Below are 26,830 nucleotides of genomic sequence, written 5' to 3'. Positions count from 1 at the left end.
TCATTTCCCTGCTCCTGGAGACTTCATTTCTCATTCCCTGTTTTCCACATCTGGTTTTGTTACCCTGTTCTGGCACAGGAAAGCTGGCAGACACCTGGACAAGAGGGTTGTACCTGACTTTGGATTCCTGTTTTGCACTTCCATTGGTTCTCTCCCCATGGAACAAGCTCTGCTGTCCTCACTGTTAATTCATTTGCACCTCCTGTGCCGTTTTTGGTCTGGCTTCATCGGAAGTTTTGCTTCCAGCCTTCAGATCTTTGGGCTGCAGCTTCCACAAATGGAGAAGGGGAGGGATAAAACTTCCAGTGCTGACCCAGCATGGTGCATCCCATCATCCTGCTGCTGTCAGCACTCCTAATTACCAGCCTGGGGTCGTGTAGGCTGTGGCAATTGGGTAATTTGTGAAGGCTGAGGTGATATCGGTCACTTCCGTCCCATTCCTTGACTCTCCAGGCAGTCCTGGCCAGCTTTTCAGGACTCTTTAGGACCACTCCTATGTTGATCTTGCTGGTGTGGAAGCAGGAGAAGGTGGTCCTGATGAGCAGAGTGCCACCCTTGCTGCAGCAGCCCACTCTGCCTGGCACACAGGGATAGCCCCTCCGTGCTTCCTGCCTGCTGGAGCTGCAGGCTCAACTCCCAGCTGGGAATGCATCCAGCTGGGCTGTTTCCCTGGTGGAGCTGGGAGAGGGTCTGTCTGCAGGACAGGGCAGTTTGTACTCTCACCACAGGGAAGTGGTGTGTATGGAAATCATGGAATCACAGACTGGTTTGGGTTGGAAGGGATGTTAAAGCTCATCTCACCCCCTGCCATGGGCAGGGACACCTTCCACCAGCCCAGGTTGTTCCAAACCCCGTCCAACCTGGCCTTGGACACTTCCAGGGATGGGGCAGCCACAGTTTCTCTGGGCAACCTGTGCCAGGGCCTGCCCACACTCACAGGGAAGAATTTCTCCCCAATATCCCATCTATCCCTGCTCTGTGTCAGTGGGAAGCCATTCCCCTTGGCCCAGCACTCCAGGCCCTTGTCCAAAGTCCCTCTCCATATTCCTTGTCAGCCCCTTCATGTACTGAAAAACAAGAGTTAGGTCACCCCAAAGCCTTCTCTTTTCCAGGCTGAACAATCCCAACTCTCAGCCGTTCCTGGTATACCAGGAATGTGACCATACCAGAGCTGCTCCATCCCTCTAATCATCCTGGTGGCCACTTCTGGACTAGCTCCATGTTCTTCCTGTGCTGGGGACCCCAGTCAATAATTCAGGTTACTTTAATGTGAAATAATCCATTTTCCCTTAGTGTTTCTTGTGAAATACAAGAAATTGCTCCCAGGGTACTTTCCTTTTTTGGAATTATAAGGTCAATTTTTCTTTGAAGATGAGGAATTAAGGAGAGATGCTGAGGCACCACTGCAGGGCTCGGGAGGGGAGGAGGTGTCTGCTGGCTACAAGTTCCTGAGGCCTGTCTAGCACTGATATACACGTTGTAGCCACACTGATGACATATTCTTGGAGGCTGAAATGGCAGGAGAATTGTTCCTGGGACAGACAGGCAGTTTAAAGCAGCAAGTGAGCAGGCCCAGATGCTGTGTATTTGTGTCAAGTGGTTGGACTGCTGGTGGAAATACTCTTTCAAGTGTTAAAAGAGAAGCTGCTCTGGAAGGAGGGAGCAGATGTTTTACCTGTCCGGGGTTTTTTTTAAGCAGATGTTTTACCTGTTGTTTGGGGTTTTTTTTTAAGGGTTCTAAGATTTAACTAAGTAATTACAAGGCAGTAAATACAAGGCATGAAATAGGTACATACTTTTCTATCATAGAATCACAGAATGGTTTGGGTTGGAAGGGACCCCAAAGCCCATCCAGTCCCACCCCCTGCCATGGGTGGGGACACCTTCCACCAGCCCAGGCTGCTCCGAGCCCTGTCCAACCTGGCCTTGGACACTTCCAGGGATGGGGCAGCCACAGCTTCTCTGGGCAACCTGTGCCAGGGCCTCCCCACCCTCCCAGGGATTAATTTCTCCCCAATATCCCATCTATCCCTGCCCTCTGGCAGTTTGAAGCCATTCCACCTTATGCTGTCACTACATATTCTTGTAGTCCATCTTTTTTTGTAGGCTCCCTTCAAGTTACCTGTTGAACTGGTTGAAATGGTCATCAAGTTATTTTCAGATGTCTGTCATTGTATATTTTTAAGCTGACAGCATCTCATCCTGCAGAGCTGAGCTGAGCAGGTCCTGAGCAATGCACCCGACTCACCTGCACAGCTCAGGTGTGCAGCTCAGTGGAACTGGCAGAGCATCATCACTGTCACCTTCCCCCTGCACCTGGGAACTCGAGCAAAAAGAGCAGTCAGCACAAAATGCACTAAATCCAACATTTTCCTTCCATTTTCCAGGTTCCACCTTTCATTCTCACTTGTCCTGCTTTGTACCACTTTGCTGACCACGTTTACCTGAAGAGCACAGCTGGGCTGTAGATTCAGAATCTCAGTGGGTAGGTAAGTGCAGCTGGTTATTTTATTTGAACCACTCTTGTGATTTGTTGAGTCCTAGAATCTTCCAAAATTAATTCAGTACTGTTCTGAAAGAAATTATTTTCAAAGTCATTATTTTCAAAGTCATTACTTTCTGAGCCTCTGAACTGGTGCCAGAGCTGGCTGTTAGGGGCAGCAATAGCAGAAGATCAGAAATACTGAGATGTTGAACAGAGCAGGAGCCTGTAAATGCAGGTCTGGAAAGGGAGGAGTAATACAGATAAATTCTTAGTTAGTTTTATGTCATTTTTATGTCTGATCTTATCTACCTGGGGCACTGAAAACGGATTGCAAATGCAAAAGTGCTGATCTGTTTCAAAGTTTAATATCAGGAACTCACCATAAATAATCCCAGCAGTACAGATGTACTGTCAGTACAGATGTCTGTGAGAGATATTTAAAGCCATGGAGGATGTGAGATTTGGGATTTCTCCACATGCTGTCTCCTCTTTAGAAGAAAATGGTCAATTTACAGTGATAACTACACCAAGACTCTGTCCAGGAAAAGTAAATGTATGAACTGGCTACATAAAACTTCAGTTTCTCTCTGACAGGAAATGGCTCCAAGATTCACAGCAAAATCCTCTGCTGGTTTGGGAGCCTGAGTTTAAAATAAATAAATCCATTAACATCTGTAATTGCTTGCAGGAAAGGCTGACCCATGGAAGTGTGTAACCAGCATTCCTCAGCCTCTCCTGGCTGCAGCCAAGCCGTTTGAGAAAACAATTCTCTGTGTGTTTTTCCCACTTTTTGAGTCTTTCTGTGCCCAGAGCTTCACTGGAGAAACTGAACCACAGCTGCTGCCATTCCAAGTGAAACACTGCAGTTTAGGCTTGAAAGAAGGAGGTTTTGGGAGCAATACAAACCCTCTGGTCAAATAGCCAGAACCATCATGGACTCAGGACTAGGAAGAAGAGGACAATCAAAATGTCTAAGAATAGAGCTGTAGTTTTAATGTTGCCTGGGAGTTGATGGCATTTCCACCTGGACATTGTCCCCAGTGCTGTTCTAAGTAATCCCTGCCTGGTGCTGCTGTTCTTGCTGTAGCTGAAAAGATTAAGACACTCATTTAAAACACCATTTGTTTAGTCTGATTACCTTGTGTGTGTGACAGCAGTGTGTGAAACATGGTGAGTGCCATGGTTTACTGAGAACTTAAGGGAAGAATGCAGTATGAGCAGGAGAGCTCATCCTCAGTGAGCAGCTGAGGAGGTAAAAAGAGAAAAAGGGTGAACATGTTTGATAAAATTGTTCTCCGTCTTGTCCTTCTGATATTCCAGAAGCTCCATTTATTTACTTCTCAAAATGAGGTTGGAATCTCCTCTCTGGAACTGCGGTGTCTCAAAGCAGAGTTTTACACTCCAGAATCACTGCTTGAGCTGAAAAAGAGTTGTTTTTTTAGCACCTGTGCTGCTTTCACTGGTCTTGTGTTGCATAAATATAAGTAGGAATGTCTCAAAGCCCGAGGACAAAAGGAAAGCCTGAAGTCCTGAGCTCTAGGAGAAAAGCCTATCCTGTATCAGATATCTGCTTTAAAAGCTTTCCTCTAAAATGCTGATGTGGCTTGGGCATGTCTGCAGTACAGTCATAGGGGCAGTGTTTGGGGTCGATATGTGCTTCTTCTGATCTTACTGTTTCATACAAATTCCCTTTGAAGTTCTCTCCCACACTGCATCTGCACATACCATCCTGCATAACCACCTGGTTTTGTTTCTTTATTTAAGGGCTTTAAGAAGTGTCTTTCTGAGGTCCTGCAGCAAATCACGGTGATCCTGCGCCCGCTCTGCACACACCGAGGTGCCAAACTCACGTCTGGAGTGCTCTAAAGAACAGCTTGTGAAGGAAGGTGAGGTCTTTGGAGGGAGAATGTGCTCTACTCAATGGCTGTGAATTAAGTGTGGAAGAATGAACTGCCAGAAGTGCCCACTCTGTCGTTGGATTCTGGAGAAAGGACATCCCCGAGGTGCTGGAAGGGCTGATGCGAACCTGAACTGATCCTGCCCTCCACTCCTCACAGTGTCCTTAGGCCACGGTGTTACTGGGAGCTGCACACCAATGGATGAGCAGGACAGTGATTTTAAAGAGTTGTGGGCAAATATTTTGAGTGGGGCGAAGAAAAAGTCTGGGGATGCTGAAACGGCCAAGAGGGCTCAGAACAGGTCAAAGAGAACCACAGCACGGAGCAAATTAAAGAGAGGCAGAGCTGCTCAGAGCCAAACCCACCATCACTCACCAGCAGTGAAGGAGACAAACCTGCCTCGAGATTTGGGTCCACAGGAACAAACACTGGTGCCCAGAGAAGAGGGTGATGATGCTGCAGCCTGTAGTGGTGAGACTGCACAAGGGGATGGAAGGAGAAGCCCTTTCCCTGCCAGCCAGCTGAGCACAGGGACCACTGAGTGTAGCCAGAGGCCTCTGACAGGTGAGTGAACCAAAACAGCTCAGTTTGGACTGAAAAGACTCTCTGATTCAGTAGAGGTCTTGAGAGGTCCAGCTGGAGGGGACACACAGCAGCACTAAGGGAAAAGGTTTGCACCTTGTCTTTCCACCTGTGTTTACCTGCTTATCTTGGGGTTTAGCCTAGCAGTGTGCTCTGTGCTGCAGGCAGATGTCCCTCAGTAAGGTGAAGCCTTGGTACAAACTGATGTGTTGGGCAGTCATTATTCACTGGGTTTTACAGTGTCAGGATTGAGGTAAACGCCCTAAAATCTTCTCAAAGCAAGCTTAGAATATATTGAAGTGCTTTTTTACTCAGTGCATCGTGGTATGGTGAAATACACTGCCACTGGATGTTGTCAGGGGCAAAAATATGAATCAGTTGAGGGGCATTGGATTAATACATGAAGGATTGATCCTTCAGTAGTTATTAAACATGATGGCCAGAATGCAATCACCAGGGCAGGAAGTCTTTAAACTGATAAATTAGGTCAGGAACTGTGCACTGGGAGCACTGGGGAGAGTGGGGCTATGGACTGCCTTCCTTGTTCTCACCAGTAACCTTCAGACAAGGTCTTCCTTAATATTCCTCCCTCTAAAAGGGATATAGAGGTATCCAAACTCCACTGAAGCACAGAAGCCTGATGATGTTACTGTGGTTATCAAGTATAAAGTCAGTAAATTGTTCACTTCTTCTCTAAGAATGGCTGTTGCAGAACCAGACCTGCCCCAGGCTGCCATTAGGGAAGGGCTTCCCAGCAGCTCCCAGTGTGTGTTTAAAACTGACTGGTAAAACTGGTGTTTTCTCCCCCTCCAGTAAACACCCCGAGTGGCTGTTCCCAGACCACACTGCCCTTCCTTCCTGCCACACAGCCAGGAACCTGCTCCTCACCCCCCTCCAAGGCGCAGCTGCTCGCGGGGCCCGAGGTGCGGGTGGCGGAGCTGGTGGTGGAGAGAATGCAGCAGTTCAAGAGGGTGGCACCTGAGCAGCTGAAACTCAGCACAGATGGGAGCGTGCCAAGGGCTGCAGCCAGTGGGGATTTCCCTGATGGAAGCCAGGAGCAGAAGCCTCCAGAGGACGGTGCGTTTCTCCTCTTAGCTCTGCTGTGTGTGGAATGAGTGCCTGGTGAGAGTGGTTGCATGAGGAGCAGCCCTGCATTCCTGGGCTTTGTTCCTTGCTGGCCTAGCAGCTTGGTGTGCAGCACTCAATAAATCACTCCAGATCCCTGAGAGGACTTTGTTGTTAAAGGACTATGCATGCTTTTCTCCCCAGATCTACTTTAAGGCTGAATTAACCTCACTTAGATTCTGGAAGGATCTTCTTGGAAACAGGCTGAAATTCCAACAGGATCAGTGAACTTGGTCATCCTTCCCTTGGGACAGTGTTAGGCAGCTGTTAGGTAAATGTGGCTCCTGGGTAGCCCCATCTTTGGGCACTCTGCAAGGTGATGTGTTCTGTGCAGGTAAATTGAATTCACAGCAGTTTTACTCTGGGTGGTTCTTCATAGATCAAATCCTTCTTGCTTCCGTATGGACATGAAAGTCTGCTGGGTTATACATTTGATGTGTAAGATCCCATGTTCCCCCCAGACACTTCAGCCCAAACTGCCCCTTCCTTGGCTCTGACACTGCAGGCAAATTGCCCCTCCTGCCCCTGGGCCGGTGCAGTCCTGGAGTGTTTGAAGGGTGCAGGTTGTACCTTCCCTTGTGAGAGGTCAGGTGTGAAGATGCAAGAGACAGATCGCAATTCATCTCTGTGTGTAAAATAATAATCCTGAGTCTAATGGCTCCTCACCTTTCAGACAGGATTCTTGGCTTTCTCTCTTAACCCATCTCTCCCTTCTTTGCCAGATACCCACCAGCTCCCATCCGTGGAACATGACGGTGCCCTGGCTTTGGCTCTTCAGCAGCAAAGCAAAGAGGAAGCCCTGGCAAGCCTGGAGGATGCAGGGTTGTTTTTTTGCCAGATCTGCCAGAAGGATCTCTCAGCCATGAACACGGTGCGACGGGAGCAGCACGTCAACAGGTGAGACACCAGCACGAGGTGTCCTTTCCACATGCAGTCCCCCACACACTCCTCACTCAGCTCAGCCATGAAAGAACACAGGAGCTGGGATTCTGTGTAGTGGCCTTGCCCTTTATGGCCTGAAGTAACAAGTCCTTTTGATCTGAAAGCAGGGGCTTGGCTGTGTTGCCCTACAGGGCTTCTGTATCAGCCAGGCCAGTGCTACTTCCATCAGCAGTGTGGCAGAGGAGCTGCCATTGTAAATGAACTTGGGGATCTTAAAGGTCTATTCCAACCTTAATAATTCTGTTAATGAGGACCCCCTAATGCAGATTTTGAGACCTACCAATTTCAGTAACAAAGTCACATTTGCTCCATTTTGCTGAAATTTGTCAAAGGACATCTGGTATGTCACTGTGTATCTGAGCTGTTGGCTGAGGGAAAGGTGATCCTATTCAGAGAGGTGACTAAATGGAAATTACTGCCCTTAATTTTACAGGTTTTTTTGATAGCAGTCTTCATCACAAGAGGTGAAGCTGTAGATGGATAGATGTACTGGCAAACCAGTAAGCACCAGTGCTAGTACCTCAGATGAACGGTGTCTTAGCACAGCCCTATGTGTGTCATTACCTAATCAGGGAGTGACTTCTGTAACAGGTCCTGCAGACCCAGGATTTCACACCCTGAATGTCTTTGGAGAGAAAAAGAACATGTACAATTTTTACAAAGTTTTGACCTACAGAAATTATTAGATGTTGATCATGCAGCACCCTGGAGTGTGGTGTTAATTCAACTGCTCCCTTCTCTGTTAAGAGGGGTTTGTAAGTTAGCTGGAATGTTAGAATGAGTGCAGAGAGGAATTAGGTGATGGAGTGAGTGCAGAGAGGAATTAGGTGATGGACACACAGTGGAATGTGTTGCCCAGAAGAGGTTGTGGACTCCTTATTCCTAGAGGTGTTCAAGAACAGGCTGGACAGGGCTTGGAGCAACCTGGTCTAGCGGAAAATGTCCCTGCTCATGGCAGGGTGTGGAACTGGGTGATCTTTAAGGTCCCTTCCAACCCAAACCAGTCTGGGGATCTGTGATTCTGAGGTTATTACCTGACCTGGCCTTTAAGCAATGTGTTTTTAATATGCCTGTGAGGCCACAATAATGTGACTGTTACATGTCATGTTCATCAGAGGTGACTCTTGTTTCTTTAGGGGATGTTTCTGGCTGTTACACATGATTGTGCTTCCTTTAATGTGGTTTAAATCTTAGTGTGGACAGCTTTCAAGTCTCCATAGGTAAGCTTTGCCATGGTCTCACAGGTGTCTGGATGAGATGGAGGCAGCACAGATGTCATCCTCCAGCAAACCAGTGGTCCCTGAATGTCCCATCTGTGGGAAGCAGTTCCAAACCCCACAGAGCAGAGTCAGTCACCTGAAACGCTGTGCTGTGGAGATGGATGTTCCTCCTAATCTGCTTCTTCAGGCAGTGCAGTTGCAGGTGTCCACGCTTGGTGATGCACCTCTCCAGTGTCCCAGGTAAGCTGGTGGAAATAAAAGGTGCTGGTTACTTCCTTTGGCCTGGGATAAACAGTAAATGCCAGGCTGACTCAAATGCTGGGTGAGCCCTGAGCCCGAAGAAGCCCAAAGAAGGTCACCCAGTACCAGGAGAGGAGGATGTGGTGGTCAGTTGGGAGAAATCATCTTTCTTTCCCTCAGAGGAGGTCAGGCGGTGGATGACTTTAAAAGCCAGCAGGCAGGAGCAAAATGGGGAGTAAATGAGCTTACACTGGTTTGTCAGAATTATTTGTGCTCTGTGAGGCAATTACTCAGCAGAGCTGAATGGTGTGTTTGAGCTGATTGAGCAAACCACAGGGTACAAGTGTGCAGGCTCTCCTGAGATCTGCGGGGCCTCTGCCTCAGCTCCTCGGCTCGTGGCTGTCCTGGGAATGTGCTTTCACCCCGAGCCAGAGAGGAAGCAGATGTGATGTTTTGGAACGTGAATATGTGTTTTGGTATGAGAGCTGCATCTGCTCATTGGGATTGGAGCAGAATCTTCAGAGTGCAGCAAGTGGGGCCTGCGTAGAGGGGCTCGTAAGTGCCTTTTGCCTGTTCCCTGTGGAAGCAGAGGAGTGGGGAAGCATTTTCTAGGGATCTTGGTTTTGCCCTGCTTCAACTTGTTTATCCCCCTTTATACAAAGAACCATTCCAGGTAGAGATAGGAAAGGCCTTGTGCTTGCTTTTTCAAAATAATACTTTCTCCAAATTACTCTGAAGTTGCATGAATGACGAGAGATCCTTTGCTCTCTGCTAGGAAAGAAAGTACTGAATGGTTTTTATTATGCCTGGTATGGGAATCTCTCTGAGCAAGTAGAGCAGCTGGTCTGGAGTGTTTCTTGTCTCTGATCCGGTCACATTAACTGGAGCTTCCTGCTGCATTCTTGGATTTCAGCAATCAGCCGAGCAGGGCAAAGCGAAAAGGCTCCTCCAACGAGGACTCAAAGAAAACACAGAAGAGGGCCAAAATGGAGCCAAAGGATGAAGACTTGCAGGTTGCCATGGCAATGTCACGCTCCCTGTTGGAGCAGGAAAAGCAGGAGCAAGCAAAATCGGTTACAAATGTGAAACCAGTGGCTGCTTTCCCAATCAAATGGAAGCCGGGATCAGGTATGTGTCACAGTGAGTTAGTGTCAGAGGCTGTGCTATTGCAGGAGTAACTGGCACAGCCTGTTACCAAACCTTCCTGTTGGGCATGGGAGGGATGACAGCCCTGCTTCTGTTTTACTGAAGCTGTCAGAGCTTCCACAATGTGCAGCGTCCACACACAGTCAACAACGGCAGCAGGATGTCCGTGGGTTTCAGTGAAATCCCTGGGGAATCTTGGGCTTTTTTTCACTGATTGCTTGTTTTGAATCCTTAAATATTCTTAAGAAAAGCTGTTGTTTTTTGTCAACTGCCAGAAGGAATAACATGAAAAGGTGATTTTTTGCTATTCTGGTAGATGTTTTTGCTATTCCTCCTGCTACAACCTGGATTAATGCAGTTTTTTCAGCGTTCCCTCTTATCTCTGTGTCCTTCCTGCAGTGGACATGTGTGTACACTGCATTTTGTTGAGCGTGTGCCTCACTGTGTCAGCATGCAGAAGGGTTTAGCAAGGCAGAGAAATGGCAGGGAAGAGCACTGAAAGCTGCAGAGAGGGGAGATTTCATGACCCTGCTCGGGTCTCCTCCTGCCAACAAGTACTCCAACTGGATTTGGGGTTGGCTATTAATAAGACACAGGATTCCCAAATGGAAGCTGCTCAGCATTTGTGTGAGCTGTGGTTTGATATCCATGAACAGAACACAGGAAAAGGAGTCCATCACGGATCTGTTGGTGGTTTCCCCTCCCTTTTTTATGCAGGACTGCCTTACAGGCAACATTCCATGGGTCTGGGGAGGTGGACTGCATGGCTACCACTGGCTTCCATAAGGATCAGATTTTGCAGAGATGTGAAAGCCCTCAACAGAGCAGTGTGAGGAGGAGGGGGGGTCACTCTTCTTCTCCACAGTTCATTTCTCCTGGAAGGCTGATGTGTGGCTTCAGACCTGCAGAAATCTTGCTGTGTTCAGCCTTTTGGTCATCCCTGAGTATGTTATCTCCCCTGCCCTGCGTGTTCAGCTGTTTGTTTACTTGTGTTCCTCTTGTTTTTGAAGAGAAGAAGCGGCGCAGGAGAGGCCCGGCGGCCCCTCCACCGCTGCTGCTGCAGGACCCGGAGAAGGTCCGCAGGAGGATCCAGGAGCGGCTGGCTATGCTTCTTGCAGAAGAGGTGGAATTCCCTCCCACCCCCCAGCTTCCCATCAGCAAGATTTTGGAGGGTGATTCCGGGAAAGCAGCCTGGCTCTTGCCGTTGTCCAAAGCCAAGGAGTGCTTTTTATGGAAGATCAGCGCTCTGACAGGACCCTGTGACCCCGAATCCTTCTACACCGCTGCGCTGAGCCCTCCCATTGTGCCTTGGAAGCCCGTGCAGGTGGGATGCTCTGTTCTCCTTGCTTTGATATGTGTCTGCCCTAGTTCACTTGCCCTGTATCCCTGCTGTTTCCTCATTTGGAATTTAAACAAGTGACCCCTGCTCTGCACACTCACTGCTCGTGCCCTGTCCTCCCCTGGTTTTACGGGATTTTGGGATCTCGAACTTTCATTTCTCCCTTTTGGGGAGGAGACCAAGGCTAACGTTACCACACTATTCCTTGAGCTTTCAGAAAATAAAACTGATAGGAACAGAGAGTACTGAGTAAAGGACCCCATCCTGTTCACTGTGCCACTAGTTTGTCCCTGTTCACAGCAGCCTGACTTTTATTTTCCTTCTTGGCCCTTTTCTCTGGTCAATTCTAGTGTGAACTTTATGTTGCACTAAGCAGGATCTGGCTGAAAATATCGAACTGAAGACTGATATTTTCTAGCACAGAGAGCTGTGAGTGCCTGGAGTTGTAAAGCAAAGCAGTTGCACTGCAGGCTCTCCTTGTGCATCCCACTGCCTCTTGGTGCGTGGGAGCTTTCATCCAGCTTTCAGTTCCAGTGTTTCATTCTGGGTCCACCTGGATCTGCCCCTTTCAGTGCTCTGTATTTTTATAAAAAGTGCCCACAGAAACAGACAAAGCTCTTTCAGTCTCTCCAAGAAGAAGGATATCACTTCCCTTCCTTCCCTCCATCTTCCCTTAAATTATTGGGTGCTTCTGTTCAAAAATGAGTGTGCATAAAGAGGTGTTTTGTTTAATACTTCTTCCCTAGTCAAAGCCCAGTGTTTCTCTGGATTGTTGCAGGTTGGAGCTGGAGTGGGTGGAGGGACTTCATTCTATGAAGAGCTTTGACCTTCGTTCAAGCCAAAAACTGCCACAGAAGTTTAAAAATAAAAAGTAGGAAGGTCTTTAAAATCATGGCAAGAGTGTGTCTTCCCTCTGATTCTTTCCATTCACACAAATGGCTAAACCATTTTTACTTAGAAATAAACAAACTCTTTTTATTGGGAAACAGAGTCCAAACCTGGAAAATATCTGCTCCAGGGTGAAAGTTTGATTTAGTTACACCTAACTGCAAAAGCATTTCAGAACTCAGAACAGAAGTACCTGGAGAGCTCCAGCTGTGACTGTTGCAGGCACTCCAGCTGTAATGAAATATTTAAGTGTTGGATTGGGAGCATTTCCTCCATCCTTTCTCTCTGCTTGGCATTTGCCTGCGAAGAGAAACCAACATCCTGGAGAAACCAGCTTTTCTGTTGTAGTTTTCTTTCTTCTGTTCAGAGCTGTCTTATCTCTCGAGAGTCCTTCATAAAACTGCAGAGAGCTGTTCCTCAGAAGCCCCTGTACCTGGGGAATGCTCTGGGATCCTTCACAGATGTTTCAAAAGTAAGAAGTAGAGACCGTACTCCGAGCTCTGCAGATACATAAAACAAGACTTAATTTATTGGTGTCTCTTTTTTTTTCCTCCTCTCTCGATCAGAATGATAAGCCAGAGAACCTCGTGCCATCGGTGGGATCTCATCAGCCAGAAGTATCCCAGCAGATTCAGCCTCACCTCAGTTCTCAGGAACTCACTTGCACAGAAATTGGAGGCCAAACTTCTGAAGAATCCAAGCCAGGGCCCAAAGGAGACGGGCAGTTTTTATCTCCCAGCCAGAAGGATGTTCAGACTCTACAGGACCTGGTAGAGTTGGCCAGGGAAGGGCTTACCCTTACTCAGTGGAACCTTGATGTTGGCCACGTCCAGGCAGCAGAGCAGCCAGGTGAGTTCTTGTGAGCCTTGTGAGCCCTGTCCTTGTTTCCCTCAGCCTCACAGAGCCAGACTGACACTGGGCTAAGTCAGAGATCCATGACATCACCCACGGGCTGATGGTGTTGATCCAAGAGGTGTTTTTGTGGGGTCATGTTTTCCTACAATAAGCTTTAGATGTAATCAACCTGACATTTCTGAAATGATTCATAAATCCCAGCATTTAAGAGAACTCCTGGACACCAGGTGCTAAATTTTATTTTTAAATTCCCTAAAAGATAACAAGTATTTTCTGCTAGGAGGGAGACTGGATGTGTTCAACAGATGGAACAAAATCCTCATCCCTGCTTATCTTGGGCCTGCAAGAGAGCTGGGAGAGAGACTTTGTGCAAGGGCATGCAGTGATAGGACAAGGGGAGCTGGCTTCAAACTGAAGGAGGGTCTATTCAGATTAGATATGGGGAAGAAATTCTTCCCTGTGAGGGTGGGCAGGCCCTGGCACAGGTTGCCCAGAGAAGCTGTGGCTGCCCCATCCCTGGAAGTGTCCAAGGCCAGGTTGGAGGGGGCTTGGAGCAACCTGGGCTGGTGGAAGGTGTCCCTGCCCATGGCAGGGGGTGGAATGAGATGGACTTTAAGATCCCTTCCAGCTCTGATTCCATGATTCTGTCTGGACAGCCTTTCTGTTGTGTGCACTGTCTTTTCAGGTCTTGAAACAATCGGATGAGAGATGCACAAGAGGGGTGATTTTATGTTGGACATGGATTATCCAAACCTGAAGTTTATCTGTACCTATACAGGGCTGAAAAAAAGTACCAGCATCTGGAATTCCTCTATAGGCAGCTCTCTAGTGTCCCCAGTCACAGTTGCCTGTGGTGCCCAAGTGCACATTTCGAGGTCAATAATACCCCTTGAAGTGGTGTGGCTGCTCAGCAGAATGTGTTGTGTGTCCTGTTCACCTGTGAAGGAGAACATGGTTCCTCAGCTCACCTGTCTACATCTGCACTTGGATATAATGTTCCTCACTTCCCCTGCTAAACTGCAGCAAATGGTCCCTGGTCCTGTAATGTATATAAATAACAGCTGAGTGGTGCTGGGGTACCCACAGCCTGGCACAGCCCAGAGCCAAACCCTCCAAAAAGGGAGAGGCTGAGCCTCCAACACAGCCAGGCTGGTTAGAGCAGCTGTCACAGCAGGGATCCTGTTAGGAGTTCTTAGGTCACTCTGGCTCACAAAGAAGTTGTATGTGATTTGTGATGTGCATTTTCTTCCCTGAGGAGAAGAACTGAGTCCCAGTGATCCTCCACAGAGTGGCTTTGTGCCTCCATCCGAAGAGAAGAGCCTCCTCAGGAGCAGCAGAAAAAGAGTAAGGACAAGCCTTTTTTTTTCCCCCTTTTTTGGTATTTGTTTGTAACAATAAAAAGGAAGCTATTGCATTTGTGCAACTGTTTCAAGTGGGGAATATTTCCCATTCCTTTCTGTGGAAACCAAGAGGTGCTTAAGGTTCACAGTGACTGAGGACACCTGGGGGTGTTTCCCTGATGCCCACGAGCATCCTGTGGATTTCTCAGTGCCTGTCCTGCCTGACTAGTGATGATTTAGAATTACAGGTAACAGGAGGCCAAGCTGTGCAGGTTAAAGAGTTACCTTATAGCATGGAGAGTGTTTTGGGGTAGGAGCCAGCGATGCAGCTGCAGCACGTTAGGCAGGACTCTGCTTTCATGCCCAGGTTATCCAAGAGAAAACTGGCTGCAGCCCAGGAGAGACAGAGGTGAGGATTTTTTTTATCAAACCTGTAGTGTTCTGTAGAGCCCATCTCACCCCAGATGGATGCACGAGTGGATGTGTAATCCTTCATGAATGTATTATCAGTTTTCTTCAACTGAAGTGTCTATAAAAGTCAAATAATTCATTTTCTTACCAAGGTAATCTACTTTATCTGGTGAAACTCACTGTCTTTGGTTTGATAATAAATAATCATGCTATGAAAGCTGGTCCATTTTGGTGCTTGATAAATTTTGATGCCCTGAGAACATACTTTCCTATTGTGCTTATAGGATTAAGATATTTCTAAAGGGAGACAATTCCTCGAGGTGGGAATCAGTATTAAACTTGAGCATCCCAGCTGCTTGGTACAGAAACCCTCGGTATACTTTGAGAGTATTAAAAAAACCATAATCCTTAGCAGGAGAAAAGTCTGGTTTTGTTTTCTGAGTCTGTTAAACCAGAGGCCTTTAGCAATACAGAAACTGTATTGCTAATACAGAAACTGTTCTGACATTCTTTAGCTGCACCCAGCAAAACCAGTATGACCATTTTTTTCAGGTACAGTTTGATTCCATGATAGTTTTCCTGAGCAAATGAAGTGTTGCTGAAGAGCTGGATTGCCAGTGGGAGAGATTTGTGCTTTATATGAGCACAGACAGAGTGTAAGCATGCAGAGCAGATGCACCCCTGCACTGGTAACACATCCCCCTCGTGCTGAAGACCCTTGGCCACATCGGTGGGGTCCAGTCTTGCCAGCCTCCTCAGCAGGAGAGAATGCTCTGGTGTGTTCTCCACCAGCAGCACATACCCACTTGGAGCTGTCTTTGGGCCTTGCACAGAGAATGGAGCAGCCAGGAGGTTTAATTTCCCCACCTTTGATTGATAATTTGAGCCTCAGCAGGAAAGCTGTTGTAGGCTCTGTGCCTGGAACAGCCCATCGGGGGCTGTGTTTGCTGCCTTCCCCAGAACCCCCTTGCAGGTGTCCCACCTGCCAAGAATAAGAAAAGCAAGAAGCATCACATGAGTTTCCAGACTGAGTTTCCTGTCTCCCCGTTGGAGATCAGTCCACACCCCTGCCAGGACAGGCAGTCTTCCCCAGACCACCCATGGAGGCTGGAGGAGCTGCTCCTGTGTGTGCTGCTGATTGCTGTTGGCTGGAGAAGGGAGAAAGGTTGGGTTTCCACAGCCCACTACTAATGGAGAAACCTGCTAATAAAATAAAGAGCTGTGTTGTTCCAGGTGGAACCGCATCTGCTGCAGATTTCCCCTAAAGCTTGCGCTTCCTCAGCTCTGCAGTAGGTTTGAAAAGGACAAAATCAATGATTAGGATGTTAAACCTCAAATGGTTTCTACAGTCAGCCAGCCTCTCAACCCAGCTGTGAGCTGAGGGTGTTTCACTGAAACAACAACCACTTCCAGAGCTGCAACACTTGGAGGGATCTGAGTCTTTAGGTGTTTGCCTGGGGTTTGTACTGGGAGCAGCTCCAGAGCGTTCATCCTGGCTGTCTTTGGCACCATATCCCAGGCTTGGCCTTACCATCACCAGAACCAGTCTGAGGTAGCTCAGTCAACCAGGCCTCCCCAAAATTCCAGCAAGGGGTTCTAGAATGACAGTAGAACTTATGTTTCATTTCTTAAATTGAGTGGAATTTTCGAAAGGTGTTTCAGGAACATGCTCATAAGTTCCTTTGAACTGGATGCCTACCTTAGTTTTATTCCAGGGGGGCCCTTTGGTGCAGAGCTGCTCTTCTCAGCTGTCACTGCCAGAGAGGGAAAGGCTCATTTCCCCAGCCCTGAGTCATCCTCTTTCCTCTTACCCTCATTACAGTGAAATGAGTTCAAGTCTGTTGAAGTGGAAATTACAGTTTCCTAAAACTGTGGTGGGAGGCAGTAGATTAAGAGGCAGCTCCAGGCTGTGGCTTAGACCACACCAGGAAATGGTGTGGTGAGGATCTGAGGGTGATAATGTGCTGTGATACAAGTACAGCAGAGTGTACAACACCTACTTGCCCTTCACAATGGACAGACTGGGAAAAAGTGGAGGAAAACAAAACCAGGAATGTCCCTTTGTCCCATGGAAGACCTGATGTTCATAAACCTGATGATTATCTTCAGGAGGCAGAGGTGGTGTGTTCAGGCCCAACAGTGCTGATAGACTCTTACTATTCCTTCTGTTCCTCCAGGGAAGTGTTTGGGAGCTGTAACCTCTGTCTTTGTGTTCCTTCTGTGTCCTAGTCCTCTCTCAGGCTGCTGGCTGAAGATTTCGGAGCGATGGTCAACAACCCCCACCTGAGTGATGTGCAGTTCCAGGTGGACTCTGGGGAGGTCCTGTACGCCCACCTGTTCGTGCTGTACGCGCGGTGTCCGCAGGCCGCTCAGGCTGTAAGTGCAGCTGCCATCCCTTCAGGAATGTCACCCACGGCCCCTCAGTGCTCCAGGGCCAGCACAGAGCACTTCAGCTCAGAAAACCACAACAAATCCCGACAAAGTGGCGAAAGATTGTGGTACTTGGTCTGTGAGGAGCCGAGGATCCTTCCTTGTGTTCCACCCCTGAGCAGTGGAGGAAGCTTCCCAAGTGCTTTTTGCCCTTGAATCTTTGTACCTGTGCAATCTTTGACACCTGCAGAGCAGCATTTCATGTTTATTTTCTGGATGGATGAGGGAGTGCTCCTCTTTGATGGAGATTTTGAATAACAAGGAGACAGTAATTAATCAGAGATAACTTTGGAGCTCGTGTTTTCTGTTGCGTGGGGTCCCCTAACTTTGGAGAGAGTTTCGGATAACACAGTGTGTGATTTGGCTGCCAAGGGAGTGAGACCTTACTGAGCTGGAGATGCATTTTGGCCAAAACCTGAGATTAGACTGGACCCACAAAGATAATGGTCCAGTCAGTGGAGTATTTTTTTGTGTGGTGTCTGTTTTCCTGTGAGAACGAGTTTGGGCAGCGCATCAAGGGCAGGTAAATTCAAAACAGGCCAGATGAAGCTCATCTGTAGAGAGGTGTAGATAACTCTGGAAATTCTGCTCTGGGAAGTAATTTGATTCCAAAAGTGCAGAGCTCTAAGGCCACCTTTTATATGTGTGACTAAAAATGAGTAATTAAACTCCATCAAAGCTGACATCCATGGGGTCAGGAAGGATAAGGGGAGCTCTGAATAACTGCTCACCTTGGCTTCCCTCTGGGGCATCGGGTCCTGGTCCCGGGGCAGGGCAGGTGTGAATAGAAGCACCGAGCTGAGAGGAACAAGGCTGAACATTGGTGTTGCTGCTCCTTTCGTGGCAAACGGACTTTGCTTTGCTGTGCCCCAGGTTCACAGCCAGGGGTTCGTGGTGGAGGAGGACGGGGCCGCGCCGACGCGCCGCGTGCTGCTGAGCGACGTGAGGGCCGAGGCCGTGGGGGCCTTCCTGCGCTACCTCTATGCTGCTGACACCCACGTCCCCGCGGGGCTGCGGCCCCAGCTCGGCGCTCTGGCTGCCAGGTTTGTGTCACGAGCATGTTCTGGATCCCCTCATGCAGGCCCCAGGTTCACAGAATCACAGAATCTCCTGAGTTGGAAGGGACCCATGAGGATCATCAAGTCCAGCTCCTGGCCCTGCACAGGACCATCCCCAAGAGTCCTACCCTGTGCCCCAGAGGATCATCCAAACACTCCTGGAGCTCTGGCAGTCTTGGGGCTGTGCCCACTGCCCTGGGGAGCCTGTTCAGTGCCAACCACCCTCTGGGGGAAGAACCTTTTTCTAATATCCAGCTTAACCCTGCCCTGACACAACTTCAGGCCATTCCCTGGGGTCCTGTCCCTGGTCCCCACAGAGCAGAGCTCAGGGCCTGCCCCTCCTCTGCCCCTCACAAGGAAGCTGTAACTGCAGTGTCTCCCCTCAGTCTCCTCCAGGCTGAGTTTGATATTTTGCAGTTTTAGTGGCTTACAAATTCCACAGTCCTCTGCTACATCTTAAATGAAACTTACACCTAAGAACATCCTGCCCTCATCTTTTCCACGAGTCTCTCTTTAGGCTGTCCCTTTGTGAGAGTTTCTGTGTTCAGTACATGCTCAGCAGACTTTGCCCAAGGCTTTTGTCTCAGGAGGTGCACTGGCAGCTGATGCTGACAGTGATGAGCATATCTTCTGTATGTGATTTTCATTTCATCTGAACACTTGCAGAATGCACTGGATGCTCAGAACATCGATGTGTTGTGCCAGTCATGCTCTCAGTCGTGGTCCAAGGCACGCACGAAGTAAAGAGTTTGAAACAGAAGCAGTTGCTGAGATATGGGGGAGGAAATGGTTGGGTCTTGCCCAAATATATGTAGAGGTGCCCTGTCTCTCCAAAAAGCCATGGAATTTGCAGACATTATCCAGCCCCAGCCATTCCACAGTGCCATTGCCAGTGGCAAAGGGACTTTTTTAGTGTAGTTGTGTAGCTGGTCAGTCTCAAACACAAAAAAGAAGAATGTGCCTGATGCTTTCATGTGAGTGACACCTGGAAAGGGGGGTTATGAATTTTAGGAGTATCCTGGAACTTGGACATCTTAAGAAACAAGCATCCTCTTGCAAATTCCTTACAAGGCTCACAAGAGTGATCAGGTAGGCAAATGGTGAAGAAATGCTGGAGGAGGAAATACTGATGTTACTGTTGTATCCTTGCAGGTTTGGTGTCAGGGAACTGATGGCAGAGTGTGAAAACAACACTGGAGAGAGTCAGGTGTCTTCTGGAGTGGATTCAGAGGATGATCTTCTCTCTGTGAGGGATGACAAAGATTGTGAGGACAGAGCTGAGAACTTCCAAGATCTCTTGAACTCAGTGTGGGTGGGTGAAGATGAGGAAGAAGAAGCTATGCTGACCCCTGAATGCCAGAAGGAAGATGACAGTGGGGTGAGTGAACAGGAGCTGGAGGAGATCTACGAGTTTGCTGCAACGCAGAGAAAGATGGCTCAAGGTGAAGGAGAGGTGAGTGAGGGAACAGACTGCAGCATCTGCAGTGACTCTGAGACAGCTCAAGGTACAAACCAGCCACCTGAGGGGGAAGAGGTAAAGAGACCTGAATCTGCTTCAATAAGCAACAGCTTCAAAGTTCCAGGGGATGGCAACGATGTGGAAAGATCTAAATGTGACTCGTCTGCACAGGAAGAGAAAATACAGAATATAAACAGATGCAAGAGCATGAACCATCCACAGACCACTGTTGTGCCTCACCACAGTGAACCTCAAAACTGGGATGGAGCATCCCGTGGTGCTAATGAAGGGGAGGCTGTCAGTGGATGTGGAGGTGTGGAGGATTCCAGGTTGTCTGGGGTCTCACATGACGAGGCAGATCACTGTGAGGAACAGTTTCCTGGTTTCCAGGGTGCTGCTGATATAAATGACAGTTATGAGCGCTTGTTTTCTGCCTCTCAGGGGGATCACTGGGAGCCTTCCCCGATGAAAGAAGTTATCAAAGAATCAGGAAAGTCCCCTAATGAAAAACACGTTGATCTTGGTGATTCACTTCTGTTCAGCAAGTCACAGAAAGACCACTCGCCACGTAGGAATGGTTTTTGTGGGAGTTCAGCTCCCAAACCTTATGTGCCCCTTTTTCCTGCAGTTGGCTCTTTACCTGCATCTCCAGAATCGGAGGGAAGGTTTGCCAGAGAGCATGTGTCAACACCAAAGCAAAACAAAAAGGAAAAATCACTTCCATGTGATGAAATACACTCCCAGAGAGCCAAGGAGCTGGATGCTGCATTGAGAAATGAGAACATAGTTTCTCCAGCAGAGCTTCCCCACAGTGATTTGAACAAGCACACACATGTCCCAGTGTTGTCATCACCAGGCAGGACTGAGGATGCTGCAGCTCAGGGGAACAAGGAGGGTGATGTTATTGTTTTGTCTTCTGATGATGAAATGGAGTTACAACAAGACAAGAATTCACCAGAGTCCAGCCCTGCTCTGAAGCAAATGGAAATCCCTGGGCAGCTGAAGTGTACAGACATAGAACAGGGTCCTGAGCTACCAAAACCTGAACAGAACTCATCGGTCCCTGAAACAGAGCAGAGATCAGCCCAGGTCTCATGTGGCAATACAGACACAGTGCATGTAAGTAAAGATGTAAAGGTGGCCCCTGAATTGCCTCTCAGCAGACAAACAGGTGCTTGTATGGAGAGCAAAAGGAGCCCAAACCCGAGCCCTGAGAAGAGGCTCAGTCATGAAATGTCCTCAGGCACAGACAGCTCCTGGCTCGTGCCAGCCACACCAGTTCTGAGCAACAACAGAAGCTTCTCAACACAGACTCACATCTCAAGTATTAATTCTTTAAAGAGTCCAAGATCGAAACTCAGCACAAAGAAGTTAGCAGCAGGTAATAGTAACAATAGGATTACTGGAAATTTAAGAAAAGTCCATGAAACAGCACTGTCAGATAAAGATTTGCCTGTGGAGAACTCAGCCACTGAAAGGAGCCTGTCCAGCAGCCCAGCAGCAGGATCCCCTTCCAAGAGCTCCCCACCAGTTTCTCCAGTGGATCCAGTTCTCCTTTCCCCTGGCCACACCAGCACGAAAAGCAAATGTGCCGATGTCTCAGGTTCATCCAAACCTCCGTGCCATGAGCAGCCCCTGGAAGATAAACTGAACATCAGCGTGGTTGAGTGCGTGGACAGTGAAAGGGAAGTAAGTTTGCCTTCTCTGGGCAGCAGTGTCCTGCTTTGTGAGGAGCCCCCGATCCCCACTGATGACTGTTGGCACGTTGAGTACCTGTCACCAGTCAGAGGTGACAGCCAGGACTGCGGCCAGGTCAGCTGTGCCAGGATCAGCACGGTCAGCAGCCCCAGCCCTGGCTCTTGGCAGGACCAGTGGGAGAGCCCAGTCCACACCCCGGGAATTAAGGGCAGCACCCCTCTCCAAGGAAGTCCTGCTGGCAGGAGAACAACTTTGCTCTGCCCTGAGAAGAGCCCTGTTGAGGCATGTTCATCGTTGGGCAGCAGACCCAGTTACCTCAACTCCAAAATCTGGGACGACTGGAATGGAGAAGAGAAGGAAGACGAGTTTCCAGAGATTCTTCCTCTGTCTCAGAGGTTGGCAACTGCAGCTGGTGCCTGTCAGATAGATCCTGTCAGGACTCCTGGTAAGAACTTGTATTCCTACGAGATTTATTGGATTTGTTAAAACTGTGTTTATTTTAAGTGCTTATCATCTCACCTGTGGGTCACTTGATATATTAAAAGGGTCTTTGGGCCTTCTGATTTGAAGCAGCTGGCAGGGCCAGGCACAAAGAAGGTGCAGTCATTTGCTGTGGGAGAGAGCCTGAATAAATGTGGGATTCCTGGAGCGTAGCCACTTGTGTTTTGTTCACACCAGTCCTTTATAGTGGCAGGACTCCTGGCAGCAGCTTGTGGGTACCTGGAGAGACAAAACCAACCCAAACAGAGCAAACCAGCCTTCAGCCTGCATGCCAGTGGGTATTTGCTCCCTGTAGAAGCAGCTGCTCCGTGCACTCTTGCTTTTCACACATCCATGCAGCAAAGCAAAGCTCCTGCATCCTGCAAGAGCACTCCATGGATGCACTGCTGCCTCCTGCTGCCTCCTGCTGCCTCCTTCTTGCTGGATCTGGGCCCTTGTGAGAGACCTCTGCGTGCCCAGCACATGTCCTTGCATGGTTCTCTCCGTGTTAAACCAGTAATTGATGTCACAGTATCTAATGAAATATGTTATTAATTACACCATTCTAAGTGATTAGTTTAAGGGGTGTTTAGAACACGATGTGTGGGACTGACTGTGCTTCATGGTATCAGTAAACTGGTGTCATTAAATCAGCATCTAGCTCTGCACCCCGGTAGCTTGATTTGCTCAATTTTTTCTGCATCAAGTCTCTATTATGAAATTTCTCTCCTGGGAGAAGAGCCACTGCTCAGAATTCAGTAAACATGGCTTTTAACTGCTGTGTAAACATTCCCTGCTCTAACAAAGCCCTGAATGGGCTTCATTTTCAGATGTGACATATGTCCCAATTTAAGCTGTTTTCTGATGTAAAGTCAATAAAAAACAGTTGAGAGAAAAAAAAAGTGTTGACTGTTCAGTCCAATATGAAGCTGAGTAATACCTAAAACAGCTTAGAAGAAAGTAGTTGCTACTAAACAATTACTCTATAATATTAGCTTTCTGCCACTTAGAGGGGAGGTTACCAGCCATTTTAAGTTCTTTCTCTACTAATTCTGATCATGATAATTTCATTCTGCTGCAGAACCTTCCTGTCAGGAGCACAGCAGGTCTCCCAGCACTCCAGTGACCCCCATGCCAGCTTATTCCATCATGGAGACCCCGCAGCTGAAGAAGGAGTTGAGCAGGTAAGTGTTACCTCCCCCAGTGCAGCTCTTCAGAGCAGGAACTTGCTGGCAGGTGGTGTGGAAGAAGGAGAACTGTGGTGAAGCTCCAGCCAGTGCTTTTTGAGGTGACATCACACTTTTCCAGCCGCTCTTCCCAGCCTGAGCCTCGTCCTGAGCTGTGACAGTGGAAGTTGCAGCGTTATTGTAACCCAAACTCCCACCTTTCTCTGTCAGGTTCGGAGTCCGTGCTCTCCCAAAACGCCAGATGGTGTTGAAGCTGAAGGAGATATTCCAGTACACTCACCGGGACGAGGACTCTGACTTTGAGGATGAAATCCCCTATTCCCAGCCTCTCCCACAGAAGTCCCCGGCCCGACGGCCGAGGCAGCCGAAGGCAGGCCGGGCTGGAGGTGGGAAGGGCACCGGCGCCTCCAGGGCTGTGGGCAAGAGGAAGCAGGAGGTCAGCGCTTCCTCAGGGCTCCCTCTGGATAAGGCCGATGATGGATCCTATGGGAAGGGCTGTGCAGCACCCAAGGAGAGAACTAAAGTGACGCCTCACCCAGAAGGAGCCAAAGAGCAGGAAAAGCCATCTGTGTTCTCAGGGCCTCTGGCAGCTGATGGGGAGGAACCGACGCTCTCGGCATCTCAGGAGTCGGCAGCGTCTTCAGGGGATGGAAGCGACATCTCCTTCGGATCACAGAGGTGAGGCAACAAAATCCCAACCAAAACACTCAGTGGTGCAGGAGAGAGATGAGGTAGGAATGAGGCAAACAGAGGTGGAGTGTCTGTGTGGCTACAATGGCCCTGCCACCTCCTTGGGTGTGTCATTTGGAGCTCAGCACACTATTCCAAAAGGAATAGGCTTTGGATTTTCAGTCTAATTCCCACTGAGCTATTCTCAGAACATAAAAGGCTCTGTGTGGGCAAGGCCCATAAGTGGCATGTCTGGTCTGCAAGTTGGTGACAAAGGAGCACTCCATGTTTCATGAGAACCTGCAGCTGGAGTTGGGAGAGGATGGCACAGCACCCTGGGCAGAGCCTGATGCAGTATGGGTCAGGAGCTTGGAATGCCAGCCAGCTCCGGGCTGGATCAGCAGGGCCTGCGCTGTCACAGCTGGGATGGGGAAGTTTACAGACCCCCTGCCATGTTCTGCCTCACTCATTTTGTGGGTGCAGTAGGGGAGAGTCTGTGATCCTGGAGAGAGAAGTCCCAGGGGTTCACCATCAGGGATCTTGGGGAACTCTGGTCCTGTCCTCGATGTCCTGTTCTTTCCTTGACCTCTGGTCTATTTGGTCTTGCTTTTAGTTCTTTCGTGAATGGGTTTGAAGCCTGTGCTTTTGCATCTGAGGAGGAGGAAGAGGAGTTTCCAGCATCTCAAGCAGCAGCTCGGGAAGAAGAAAAGCTGGAGGCAGTGAGGTGCTACATCCGCTCAAACACAGCCCTGTACAACAGGATTCTCTTCTATGAGCCACTCGAGCTGGCAGATCTGCACGCAGAGCTCAAACAGAACGGCATCAAAATTTCCAAGGCAAAGCTGCTGGACTTCTTGGATTCTCAGTGTATCACATGCACCATGGCCGGAGCCCGGAAAGAGCAGGCGCGGAAAAGAAAAGAGAACAAAAAACAGAGAAGGCGACGCCGAGCGAAGGCCACTCCTCCACCCTGACAGTCCTGGGCGTGGAGGCCTCGCTGCTGAGCTGGAAACTCCCTTCCCAGGTGGAGCTCCAGTGGTGGGTGCTGGGTGGGAGCACAGCTCCTCCTCGTGCCCTGCTCCCAGAGCACATCCCAGAGAGCAGGGCTGAGCCCTCTGCTCCCATGGCACAAACCCCTCCATCTCTGGCCTGCCGTCAGCACACAGCTCCCCTGGAGCCTTTTTTCCACCCTGATTTTACTCTTGTGCCTTTTCTTTCCATTTTTCCAATAGGTTGTAGGTCCCCAACTTTTCTTCACGTTGGTGCTTCCCTCAGTGACACTTGCCATGACCTTTTCCCTGGCTTTGGGCTGGGAAATGCATCCCCATTTCACCTTCAAGTATTCAACCCACTATGGAAAGCGGTGCCCGTTTGGACCAGGGACTTCCACCTTTCTTTCTTCAGCACACTTTGCCTTGCTGATTGTGAAGGCAGGGGGTGCTGTAGAAATACATACAAGGCCTTTTTTCTGCCCTCAGTTCACTTTGCAATCTTTATAAACTTTCTAAATCTGTGTTTCTACAACAGTTGCAGAGCAATGGAGGTGTCCTTTTTGGTCTCTTTGGGATGGCTCCCAAAAGCACCCCTGACACCCAGTGTCATGAGAAAGCCCTTTAGATTGGAAAATTCAGTGGGGGTGTCCATTTCCAGTTTGGATCTGTGTTAAAATCCCTTCTGCTGCATCTCCCAAATGCCCTTTGACCTCCTTGGATTGGCCTGAGTGTGTCCCTGGCAGAGCTGTCTTGAATGCAAGATTACAGTGCCCGCTGGATCTCTTCAGCACTTCTCACACCCTGAAATAAAACTACTTTTCTGATCAGTCCCATTTCCAACCTGGACTGATCCCACTTGGAAACTGTCTGGGACTCTTGGGGAGGTCTTGGACCCTAAATTGTCTTATTCTGTGTATCAGTTTTCACATCTTCTGCCTTCTTTCTGTTGTGGCACTTTGGAGTGTGCAAAGAGTCACTGAACAAAATGGACACAACACTTCACAAAAAGAAGCCAGATTTCTACAGGTATTTATAGACTTGGAATGTAAAATTTTTATTTTTTATTTTTGATAAAGTATATCTTCAATTTTGATTTGTGTTCTGTACAATAAACAACCTGTAAGGTCCTAATTCTAAACTCTAAGTAACAACCTAGAACAGATTTAAGGGGGGGTCTAAACAGCACTGTTGGGTCTGGTTGAGGGCAGGGGGATCCACAGTCTGCACCAGGACTGGCTGAAATCTGGAGCAGAGAACTGGAGGAAAAGGAGTTGCCAGGGCCACCCAGCAGCAAGGAGAGTTGGAAAGTCAAGGATTTTGTGAGCAATTCTTTTATTACATGTTACCTTCACTGAATGCAGCATCACAGTTCAGTGGATATAAGTTATAACCACTCAAATCACATCATGTCATAAAGCACTGTTAAGCAGGAAAAAAAGCTGTATTTTCATACCACATCTGTGCTGTCGGTGTTTGGAGGTGACCACTTTGCTGAGACTTGCCTTGATTCCTCCTTACAGCTGAACTTGACAAAATGTAATTTTGGTAGATGATGAGAAAAGGATTTGAAACCTTTTGCAGCCTTCAAGACCACAAGGATGCATCTGACATACACTGCAAATTATCTGGAAGCAATTATTCGTTCTCCTGCTTCATCAGTCCATGAGCAGCGCAGGCCTGCCTGATCTAAGGTTGGTGTTGCCATGTGCCAGTGCTAATGTGTTGCCAAATAATTCAATTTATAGATATTTCTGTGGGTTTTTACCTTCCTAATGCAGGCTCATTTGCCTTGAAAGATAAATTATCATAATTTTTTATTTCCAGCTCTGTAGTAATAGTTACCAAAAATAGTTTGATACCTCGTGGTTTTTTAACACTTCCAACGCTGTAAAAAAAAAACAAGCCTTTTCAACTAGAGTATTAGTTGTTAAGTTAAAGAAAGGAGCAGATATGTTATTGGCATTGCACAAAGCCTCTGTCTTACCAAGATGCACCATGTGAGCTTCTAAATTTGCTGTGATAATCAAATGACTGGTGGGATTGATTTGGGATATTCCATGTTGGTTTGTGTATTGTCACATTTCCTGCCTGGGAAAAAAATGGCCTTCATAGGTTTATTCTGCAAAGCTGTGCTGCAGATTTCTGTGAAATAGTTCTGAGAAGAGAGTTTTCTTACACAGGCAGAGTTCTGTGTGTACTCTCACCCTGTTTAATGGCATTTCCTGAGTGGTTGTTACACAGCACCTGGCTGAGACCCTTGGAGGTTTTAACTACAAAATATACAAAATAACTACAAAATATGTTCTGTAAAGCACAGAATGGTGACTGCTGTGCCTTCCCCTTCTACTGGGCTAACACAGTCACACTTAAGGGTGCCAGTGTTTAC

The 26,830-nt window shown here is 48.3% G+C and overlaps 1 protein-coding gene across 5 annotated transcripts in view; it reads left to right on the top strand.

The window, feature by feature from the left end:
• The window catches only part of SLX4 (SLX4 structure-specific endonuclease subunit), a 29,388-nt gene extending 2,818 nt beyond the window's left edge, over nucleotides 1–26,570 (top strand). For 2 of the 5 annotated variants that reach the window (XM_050317598.1, XM_050317599.1), the window contains exons 2-16: nucleotides 2,388–2,489; nucleotides 4,250–4,947; nucleotides 5,779–6,042; nucleotides 6,813–6,987; nucleotides 8,277–8,492; nucleotides 9,406–9,620; nucleotides 10,649–10,962; nucleotides 12,432–12,714; nucleotides 13,976–14,064; nucleotides 16,701–16,847; nucleotides 17,775–17,944; nucleotides 19,112–21,561; nucleotides 22,678–22,780; nucleotides 22,994–23,461; nucleotides 24,066–25,582. In XM_050317598.1, coding sequence (XP_050173555.1) covers nucleotides 4,581–4,947; nucleotides 5,779–6,042; nucleotides 6,813–6,987; nucleotides 8,277–8,492; nucleotides 9,406–9,620; nucleotides 10,649–10,962; nucleotides 12,432–12,714; nucleotides 13,976–14,064; nucleotides 16,701–16,847; nucleotides 17,775–17,944; nucleotides 19,112–21,561; nucleotides 22,678–22,780; nucleotides 22,994–23,461; nucleotides 24,066–24,426 — 5,622 coding nt within the window. In that variant the 5' untranslated portion in view covers nucleotides 2,388–2,489; nucleotides 4,250–4,580 and the 3' untranslated portion in view covers nucleotides 24,427–25,582. Of the gene's footprint in view, nucleotides 1–2,387; nucleotides 2,490–4,249; nucleotides 4,948–5,778; nucleotides 6,043–6,812; nucleotides 6,988–8,276; nucleotides 8,493–9,405; nucleotides 9,621–10,648; nucleotides 10,963–12,431; nucleotides 12,715–13,975; nucleotides 14,065–16,700; nucleotides 16,848–17,774; nucleotides 17,945–19,111; nucleotides 21,562–22,677; nucleotides 22,781–22,993; nucleotides 23,462–24,065; nucleotides 25,583–25,964 lie in introns of those variants that run through there. The other 3 variants (XR_007629212.1, XM_050317600.1, XM_050317601.1) reach the window with 3 other exon arrangements.
• Nucleotides 26,571–26,830: the final 260 nt, after the last annotated feature.

Source organism: Myiozetetes cayanensis, unplaced genomic scaffold (genome assembly GCF_022539395.1).
Source record: "Myiozetetes cayanensis isolate MyiCay16 unplaced genomic scaffold, myiCay2020 scf20-37, whole genome shotgun sequence".
Taxonomy (NCBI): Eukaryota; Metazoa; Chordata; class Aves; order Passeriformes; family Tyrannidae; genus Myiozetetes; species Myiozetetes cayanensis.
The sequence above is the reverse complement of the archived record's forward strand: the minus strand, read 5'-3'. Positions and strand labels throughout refer to the sequence as shown.